This window comes from Oryza sativa, chromosome 10 (assembly GCF_034140825.1).
Source record: "Oryza sativa Japonica Group chromosome 10, ASM3414082v1".
NCBI lineage: Eukaryota > Viridiplantae > Streptophyta > Magnoliopsida > Poales > Poaceae > Oryza > Oryza sativa.
The window spans coordinates 2,618,251-2,627,952 of record NC_089044.1 but is presented as its reverse complement, the minus strand read 5'-3'; the positions used below and the strand labels follow the sequence as shown (position 1 = coordinate 2,627,952).

The window sequence follows — 9,702 nt, the reverse complement described above, 5'->3', positions numbered from 1 at the left end:
ATATCTATCAATAATATCGCGCTCTGTAGCTCTCTAGCTATAGCTACCTATTAATACAGGGCCAAGAAGTGTGTACAGGCCGTCAGAGGTCGACTGATTGTGTTGACCTTGATTCCCGGCTAATCCAATATAGGGTGTGTTTAGTTCACGCTAAAATTAGAAGTTTGGTTAAAATTAGAACGATGTGATGGAAAAGTTGGAAGTTTATGTGTGTAGGAAAATTTTGATGTGATGGAAAAGTTGGAAGTTTGTTGAAAAAGTTTGGAACTAATCAAGGCTACCTATTAATACAGGGCCAAGAAGTGTGTACAGGCCGTCAGAGGTCGACTGATTGTGTTGACCTTGATTCCCGGCTAATCCAATATAGGGTGTGTTTAGTTCACGCTAAAATTAGAAGTTTGGTTGAAATTAGAACGATGTGATGAAAAAGTTGGAAGTTTATGTGTATAGGAAAGTTTTGATGTGATGAAAAAGTTAAAAGTTTGTTGAAAAAGTTTGGAACTAAACAAGGCCATAAGTAAGCCATAGTCCGGAGTCCGAGCGATAGCTGCAGCTACGTTATCACATGCATCAATACTTAAGTTGCACTAATGTCAATTATATTGCTCGATTCCGCTCGACTGGGGCGCCCTAGCTAGCTAACAGAATCGTTCGTATATTTTGCTTGACTGTGCTCTTGTGGACTTGTTTAAGTCTTAACATATTACTATTTGTTTATACTACTAGAATGGGTTCGCGTGCTACGCGCGCGGCAAAAAAAAATATTAGAGAGAACAATAAATATTACGTGAAATATTAGAGAAATATAGCGCATACATAGGTGCACTTTGATATGTCAATGATGATTTATCGGTTACATGGTACATTATTTCATAGAGCACCAATATACATAAGGCACAAAGAGGGGGAAAAATAATTGTAATAAGAACCCATTCAGACAGTACAGACCCACTATAAGTCCATGTGCAAGCTTCTTATCCTATTCCAATCCACAAAAGAAGCACAATAGCATGAATGGCTGCCTGGTCATGCAAACATGAAAGGGTTATACCTATGTTGGAAAATATAACTCACATAATAATTTCTTTACAAAGCAGTCTTGATTGAACAGTCATAACATCAAACCAAATAGAATGAACATAAAAGAAGAATATATGGAACAGGAATGATTATTGGTACGCATCACCATGGTTTTGCCATGCTCCTGTGACATACTAAACCTAAAAAAAGTGTTTGTGCTCTAGAATAACATAAGACCAAGGACGTTGTGATTTATTAATGTTTTATAAAGAAATAATATTAGTTATTTAGTAGGCAACCAAGATTTATATCAAACCTTTGAAATTACACCATGGTATGGGTATTGTTTAGCAATGATACACATATATCACTATAAGTATACTATGCGAGCACACATCAAACCCTATAGCAGGGTAAGGATGAGAAGTTCAATGTAACTCCTAGGAGTAGTATAAAAGAATTAGAACTTAGAAGAGAATGGTGCAAACAAGAATAAGAATCTCATGATGCTAAGTTTCTTCTTAGTATCTCACTTTTTCCTTTTCAAAGAAGTAAGAGCAACTCAGGTGTATTGAACAAGGTAACAAATCAAGTATAATCACCCTTTGTAGCGCACTCATGATCAACTTTTGGTTTGGGCACAGAATCAGCACGAAAAATTGCTAAATATTTTTGATGTGGCAGTCTAGCATCCTTTAGAATTTCAACTTCAAATTCAATGTTTCAGAAGAGGCAAACATAAATAGTGAAACGCCTGCCCAAGGATAAAATTTGATAGGAGGTAATAATCACGGACAAAAATTTGCATCAGCCTTTAGTCAAAAGCAAGCTGGGGTAGCTAAAGATCAAACCCAAGGCAAAACGCATGAACCAAAAGGGAACAAATAATGTACTAATAAAGTAGGATAACACAACATATGAGCTGAGAATGGCTAACATCAACAAATAGGATTCTTCAGTCATTTATCGGTTTGGACTCAAAAAAGCAGCATTACCTGGGAATAATAGTTAAATTTATCAACCCATCTAATCGAACGTGCATGTGGTTACTTCATTGCGTGCTATGAATGCTGTTCCTGGTATATATTGCGTTGACACTTGTTGGAGTTCTAATTACAGGATCTTAGGCTTTAGTTTACAAACAATCACCTCTTATTTATGCGGAAAAATAATTGATCTAATGACCTGTGTTTGAAGCCATTGCTGTTCTTCTTTCTTCTTCTTCTAGAGATGCCTCACAAACCCCTTCCAGTGCCTAGATCGATCGGGCGATTAATTTAGGGTTTGAGATTAGAGAGAGAGAGTTCGGTCAACAGCCTCCTTCCTTCTCTTTCTTTATATAGGCGACACTAGTGGGGCTCGGGGGTTATCTCAATTAGTTTAGAATTCGTTTTCTGTACCGATCACACAAAAAACGAATTTATCTCTTAGTTTGTTTCTTGTTAGGATAAGGAAACCGGTGGTTTAGATCCTCTCCTAACCCTTATCGACACAAGTCGACAAAATCAACCAACAACACTTAGATACACAGGTACACAGGTCTTAAAAAAAGAGCACATAGGAACCAACTGACCTGGTGCGTCTAGGCCGCCTCAACTAAATGTGTTCCATACTCCTGAAGCATCTCATAGAGTAACAGGAAAACTTTCGACCGGTCTTTACGACTTGAGCAGTTTTCATCTGATTGGCTCGTTTCTCCGATGCCAAGGGATCTGGCCTCTTTCTGAGCCCACCTCTCTCTTTTTGTCATTGCAGTATTTGGTTTGTCTTGAACAGGCAGAGCGGCGGACCTCTTCCTGGAGCATTGCTGAGCGGCATCATTCTTAGATGAGGGAAAGATGTCTAGTGATATTCTCAAGATGTACAAAGCCTGCTTCCTCACTAAAGAATCCTTGTCAACCTGGTGTGAAGAGGCTAAGCATGTCAGCACAATCAACAGGATGAGTATAAAGAGTAAAAGGCTAACATAAACTGAGTCGGGGCAGAAAGGCCCACCAGTCCCCTGCGAATTTCATCCCAAAATTCATTGGAATTCCTAAGATCATAGTCTTGGGGCTCGTGAGGTCCTGAGAAAACATATTTCAGTGTTGACAAGTAGAGAGAGAGAGAGAGTATGTTATAAGCATCCAGGCACTCAGCAGGCCTCAGTGCAAAGAGAGAATGGCACGAGGCCCATATAGACTCCAAGAAGCCAGACCTGCACGAGACAAACCATCGAAATTAACATGCACAGCATCTATAGAAGATAGAAAGCTGATGAGGAGCAGGCCAACCTTGAGAGCTTAAGCTGATGAGGTGCACCTGTGACTCCAGGTCCATAAAGAGGATTGATGATACATGACATGAGGTGAGTACCCTGTATGTGATCCAATGTACTTAAGGCTGAGAATTCAAGAGCTCTGGCTGTCCAAGACACGACCAGCGGCAGGAATGTCCTGCACTACAGAACTTCTGCACAGTACAGTGCGTGTTTAGCATGCTTTCTTGCAACAATTCATCCACCATGCATTACTTTTCAGTTAACGGATTACACAAAAACAAAACTGGGAGCAAGGTCATCAGACCTGTTAATTATCACATAAGATCTCTTCCAATCCTGACTGAATCTGAAGTAAAATATGAAAGAAACAACTCTAATTAAGTACCAACAGGAAGCCTAAACAAAAACCATAGATCCATAAAGTCATAGAGAGGATTTGATGCTACATGACATGAAAATATGAGATGAGTACTTTCTATGCGATTCAGTGTACTCAAGGCTGGGAACGCCAGTCCAAGAATTTTTTTTTTAAAAAAAATGTGTTGGCTAGAAGGAGCTAGCCAACCGATGGAATTAAGATAGGAAAAGTCACATATTTTCAATCCTTCATTTGATCCAGACGAAAGGTGAAGGGTTTAGGAGTGTTGACAACTGAACGCATGTGTCAACTGCACCGTAAACACATCTCCTAGTCCAAGAATTTCCAAGGCAAGAGAGAGCTGTGCATGTTTAACATGCTGCCTTGCAAGTTGCAATCATTTATCCGCCATGCATTATTTTGCTCTTCACTAATTCTATGTCATGACAGGAAAACAAAAGTGGGAGAAAGATTATCATACCTGCGAATCACCAAATAAGATATGTAATCTCTTTCAGTCCTGACGAGCACGGAACACCTGGAACTATACCTGGAACAAGTTGAGTTTCTGAAACCAGCGAAGAGCTAATGCGGCACAGCTGCTTCTCTCCGCCCTCCCGCCGCCACCGCATCGTGCAGAGGATAAGGTAAAGGGTGCACGGAGAAGTCGAGGGAGCACGAGCACCATCCCCGGCGCCAGAGCCCGGAGCGAGGGCAACCAAATCCACCGGTGGGGAGGCCTAGACCATTAGCTCCGCCCGTCCTCGAACCAGATCGGGCACCGAGCGGAGTGGAGAGCGTGAAGGAGCGGGAAGCGGTGGGCGCGTGGAGATGAAAGGGGAGAAGGGGGAAGCGACGGCCAGCACCACTCTTGTCCGGGTGGCTGGATCTTCCGGCGCGGCGAAGATGGCTAGAAGAGCGTGGAGCTGCGGCGGCGGCGGCGGCGCATGCGAGGAGAGGAGAAGGGTGAGGCGGTGCGTGGGAGGGAGGAGGTGAGGCGGCACGTGCGAGCGAGCGCGATTGCGCGAGACGGCGAGAGAGGAGAAACGGGCGACGTGGGAGGCTCAGCTATAGCTGGCCAAATGAGCGGCCCGGCCCAGCACGGCACGGGCCCACCAAAGGCACGGCCCAATAGGGCACGGCCCGTTAGGCACGGCTTCATAGCGGGCCGTGCCGTGCCAGCCCACGTGCCCTCCCCCGGCCCAGGCACGGCCCAAGGGGATGCCGTGCCGTGCCGTGCCGTGCCGGCACGAGTCCATTAGTGGCACGTGGGCCGGCGCCGGCCCGAAGGCACGCGAGAGCCCGAGAGAGGAAGCACCTGGTGCGAAAAGTCGCGTCGTCGCCTACCACCCACCTGGCGCAGGACGCGTGGAGGCGAAAGATTGGAGCCGTGGCTCGCCTGACGCGGCGCGGCGACAACGCATGCATGCGTAGGAGCAGGAGATTTAATGGTTTTTGACGTCCCCGAGGTCATTTTGGGGGAAGTATCGTGTGCCACTTCCCAGTGGGAGAATGCAATCAGCAAGGTGGATCACCAGATGCGAAATGTGCGGCTTGGATTGAAGCGGGTCATGAGCTAGGATCACTTTAAAATATATGCAGATGCCCCCCAAAGTGTCAGTGCGCATTTTGCACGCAACACCCCATAATTCACTCTCTTCTACTCCATAGTCCCCACGAAATTCCCCTTTCATCTCATCGAATCAAACACAATAGAGATGAAGGCGAAATGTACGCGATGCCGAACGACTCCCTCGTCGGCCCCGCCACGGAGTGGGACAAGCGGCGGGCGAGATCCAACGAGTGGCTCCGCCGCGCGGTCTACAGCTCCGCCCGTGACCTCGACGACGCGCGGGCCAGCCCCATGGCCGCGCACGCGCCGCTCCGCTTCTCTGTTGCGCCGACGGCAGCCGCCAAGCCCAAGGTCGTCGGTACATTTTTTAAACTTTCAAGTTTCAATGTTCCATAGATCTAGAACAACTACCTTTCCTTTTGTAAAAAAATTTTTCAGGGATTTTTTCGTTATGTCTACCGTTGGTGCTGATATGATTTTTATTACTTGGCCGAGGAGGATTCAACATTTTTATCCATTCTTCACACGAGGTAGAAGCAGATCTCGGTTTACTGCTCCAGATTCTTGTGAACCAACGGTTAAGCGAGTGTAGGTTACAGAATGAGTTATGTTTGTACATGCACTTTTTTTTGTTCTTATATATGATTTAGTTTCTTTCGTCCTTGTCCTGAAACTTTCTGTAATGTTCCACTCTCAGGAAAGCTTCCACTGAAAGGAGAGAAGTATTCTTTGAGGCTATGTCTGACAAAGTAGCAGATAGTTCTTCTGAGAGAACGACTAGTCCTTTAGAATCAGACAGCGACGCATTTTATAAAAATCTTGATCCCCTCTTTTCTGTATTACATTTTTGTAAGTTGTTAAGTTCAAAAAAAATCAAGAAGAAGAGTTAAAAGATTAAATTGAATTCTGCAGGGTAAACCAGATTAAACCAGAAGATGTGGTTGCCCAGCGAGGATGAGGCTGCTGAAATGTGCTACTGGTGGTTATTATGTCATAACATTAGATGTGCTACTGGTGGATAGATATTAACGTTTACATAACATTCTTCTTCTTTTTGATCAAATTGATAGGGAAAAATGGTGCAAAACGACGTACAGTGTGATTCTTGATAACACATGTCAGAGTTAAATGAGGGGAACAACCATGGGAAGGAATGGATCAAGCTAAAACAAGAACTATGGTTCAGATCGAAGCCTTACCCTAACATCTTGGGCTCCTCGCTGCTCCACGGTGACCTTTCCTTCTTGCCACGGATCGATCCCTGAGCTCTCTCCCCACCGAATCGATCCACTTACCTTTCCTTCTATCTCTGTCCCAGACCTCGCCGCCAACAAGCTAGCGGCCCCTCACCCCGCCGCATACCGGCTAGAAACACAACGGCGACGAGGTGCACTAGCGCCCAACCTGAGACTGCGCTGCCGCTCAGTGCGACGAGCCGAATCCACAGTGTACTAGAAACCCTAGCCCTCAATGGGGAAAGCTGAAATGTTTTGGAGAGAGAGGAGAGTCAAATGTTCAGCCTTGGCTTCTGCTATAATAGAGGGACTGAAAGCATTTTGGCACATAACATAGGGACATTTTTGCATAAACAACCAACAATGTGGGAAGTGTTTCGATCTGAGCAGTACACTTTTCATCCGACGGTCCACATTGAAGATTGCATTTCTCCCACCGAATAGTAGTATTGCAATGGATACTTCCCCGGTCATTTGACCAAAAAAAATGCGAAAAGAAAAAGGATGCACGTTGGTTGGGTACATGCATGTTTTTGACTGCGTCCGCCTGCTGCCGTTGGGCTATTGCGGGCTGTCAGGCTGTGGTTGGTGGCTGGGGGTGGCGCTGCGGGCTTGTGCCGTGCCGGGCCATGTGACGTGCCGTGCCGTGCCGCTACAGTAACCATGCCGTGCCGTGCTGACCCACGGGCTTTGGCGTCGGCCCAGGCACAGCACGCCCGGCCGGGCTGTGCTGGCACGGCCCATTAGCTCGCGGGCCTGTGCCGTGCCGTGTCAGTTTGTGTGGCATCGTGCTTGGGCCGGCCCGACAAAGCACGGCCCATTTGGCCAGCTATAGGCTCAGCGGCCACGAAATCGACGCCTCGGCAAGGACGACCAACAGGGAGGCACGGACGGATGGATGAGGCCCAGACGCAGAATCGGACGGCCCGCAAGACGCCGAACCAACAGCAACATGTCTCAAGGTGATTGGTCAACAGTAGCCAAATCGCTGTGAGGCCGGCTAATCTAGCACCTTTAAGATATTTAGTATGTGTGCCAAGCTGCGCTATAGGGGTGGGTGAGCCAGTGTGGGCTTGTGTCAACTCTTACAGTGTATATATTTATATATACTCGATTACTAGCTAGAAGGAAGTAACGTATATAATTAAGATTAAAGTAAACGGCACAAAACCCTAATTTTGGCACATGGCATGCATGTATAATATATCACGGGTCTTATGGTATTGGTCGTGCTTCACAAAAACCCCATGGTTGACCAATTGTACCAAACCTGAACTGTAGGGTTCATATTAGGCTTATGTGGCATGTCCACACATGCGTCTACGTGTATCATGACTAGGATATGCATGCGTGGCTATCCCGAAATTTGATCTTATTTATGACCTAGCCCAGTAAAACATACTAAACCGATTACATTGAAGCATGGTCGTTCACGATCTTGTCATAAATACTGACGCGCGGTCGTTGATATGATGAATGTGTTGTAGCCACTAGATCCTCGAGCTTACGCTTGTGATCCTTGTAATTGATTCTGCTACCACACGCCCCATTAATTGCTGCCACTGTCCTTGGATTTCCAGCTACTGCTCGACTGCTTGGAGGCCCGAACAGCATCATCGGACTTAGCATACTCGTTGGCCTTCTCGAACATTTGCTTGACCGTCCTGGGAGGCTTGCGTCCAAACTTGCCGACGAGTAGGTCGTTGCGAACCCCTTTTGTAAACGCAGCAATGATGTTGTCGTCGGTGATGTCGGAGATCTTGTTACGCTGCTCAGAAAAACGCCAAATATAATCCCTAAGAGATTCATCGGGCCTCTAGATCACGTTGTGGAGTTCGAAGTGTGTGCTGGGCCGCTCGAAGGTGCCTTGAAAATTGGCGATGAAGTGGTCAAAGAGCTCGCCCCAAGAACCGATTGTGCCTCTGTTGACGGTCGTTATAGACCAATTTCAACCATCAATATAACTATAATAATGGAGAATTGACTATGCTTATAATGCATATTTGTTTTAGAATAATATAGTTCCACTTGTACTTGGAGAATAATTTGTTGCAGGAATTGAGCAAATAAAATAATGAAGAAATGAGGAAAACTCACTCCTATGCAAGCATATGGATAAGGAGGGCCCACATGTCAGGTGTAACCGTCAGGAAACCGCCTTAACTGTCAAAACCGCCATAAGGACCTACCTGTTAGCCACCATGCCAAAGCTGGAGGCCTGTTGGGCCGGCCCAGGTTCGGCCGAACCCTAGTGGTGATGGCTCAGCCGAGCCCTCTACGTGGACGTCCAGGATGCACTCTCAATGACGGTTATGGGGTAGGAAGGTCATTTCGCCTTTTCTACAACCGTCATACCGTCCCTATAAATGGAGGAGCTCATTTCACTTCACAACACACTCAAGCAAGCTCAAGATTCCTCTCATACTTTATTTTAGTAGTTTTAGTGCTAAGTGGAGTAGTATAGAATAGTTCTCATAGTCCTCGGAGCTTCCGGAAGAGTTTCGGTATGGCTCTATTAGCTTTTCTATTCTCTTCTGTAATACTTTCGGAATTAATGAAAAACTCTTCTTTATTTATACTTGGTAATTTACTTAGTACTTGGTACTTTACTTAGTATGAGTACTGCTCTTACTTTATATTTGTGTCGGTATAATTGTGTGGGTAGCCTACCAGAGAAGTGTAATGGTGTGGGTATAGTGTCCGATTCATCGACTACTCTATATCATCTGCAGAGGTGTAGAGTAGTATTTATTAATGTAACCATGGTGCTTAGATTAGTAAATATCATTATCTGGGCATATATGTTGTGGGATAGTAGAGGTGGGTCGCTGATGGTGACAGCTCAGTATGGTATTCCTCTACGTTAGTATATATTCATAAGACAAATTCCTGAGGAGGGTACTCCTCCGTATTTATCCCTGGTTGGACAGCAATGACAGGTTGTTGTAAGAAACTCGGCAACCCGGGGTGGTCTCTCGAAATACCAGGAGTGCACTGTTAGGGGGTATTGGCCACATGATTGTATACTAGCAAATGTAGATTAGAGTTTGAGTGTATATTAGAAGTATAGGAAATGAGTTCTTTCTATCTCTTCTCCCACTTAATTAGAATTATTTATTTGAGGAAATCTATAAGCTTCGCTTCGTGTCACTCTACCCTTGTATTAAATTAACCCCTGCCTAGACTTTGATGAAGGCAAGTAATATATATATGTGTATATATTAGCATGGTTCTCTCTTTCACAATCTTCCCTTGG

The 9,702-nt window shown here is 45.3% G+C and overlaps 1 protein-coding gene and 1 long non-coding RNA gene across 4 annotated transcripts; one reads left to right on the top strand and one right to left on the bottom strand.

Annotated features, from left to right (window-relative positions):
• Window positions 1-806: 806 nt before the first annotated feature.
• LOC9271423 (uncharacterized) lies at window positions 807-4,672 on the bottom strand. Of its 3 annotated transcripts, XM_015757802.3 has the most exons (6): window positions 4,120-4,672; window positions 3,585-3,626; window positions 3,294-3,471; window positions 3,016-3,217; window positions 2,594-2,920; window positions 807-1,022 (listed from the first exon to the last, which is right to left on the bottom strand). In XM_015757802.3, exons 3-5 carry the CDS (start codon window positions 3,362-3,364, stop codon window positions 2,603-2,605), a joined length of 591 nt encoding a protein of 196 aa, XP_015613288.1. In that variant the 5' UTR covers window positions 3,365-3,471; window positions 3,585-3,626; window positions 4,120-4,672; the 3' UTR covers window positions 807-1,022; window positions 2,594-2,602. The 3 variants fall into 3 exon arrangements, with proteins under 3 accessions (XP_015613288.1, XP_015613287.1, XP_015613291.1); XM_015757801.3 differs by having other exon boundaries at window positions 3,585-4,672; XM_015757805.3 differs by lacking the exon at window positions 3,585-3,626.
• Window positions 4,673-5,257: 585 nt separating this feature from the next.
• Window positions 5,258-6,888, top strand: LOC112936695 (uncharacterized). Its single transcript, XR_003239114.2, has 3 exons — window positions 5,258-5,799; window positions 5,909-6,190; window positions 6,282-6,888. It is a non-coding gene; the product is annotated as an uncharacterized lncRNA (long non-coding RNA).
• The last annotated feature ends 2,814 nt before the right edge of the window (window positions 6,889-9,702 follow it).

Bases quoted from the DNA above. Each gene is read 5' to 3' on its own strand.
- LOC9271423 (XM_015757801.3), bottom strand. From the start codon at position 3,364: ATGTCATGTATCATCAATCCTCTTTATGGACCTGGAGTCACAGGTGCA. The intron at 3,218-3,293 runs GTTGGCCTGCTC...TGTCTCGTGCAG, and splicing joins CATCAGCTTAAGCTCTCAAG to GTCTGGCTTCTTGGAGTCTA. The intron at 2,921-3,015 runs GTGGGCCTTTCT...TCTTCACACCAG, and splicing joins ATGAAATTCGCAGGGGACTG to GTTGACAAGGATTCTTTAGT.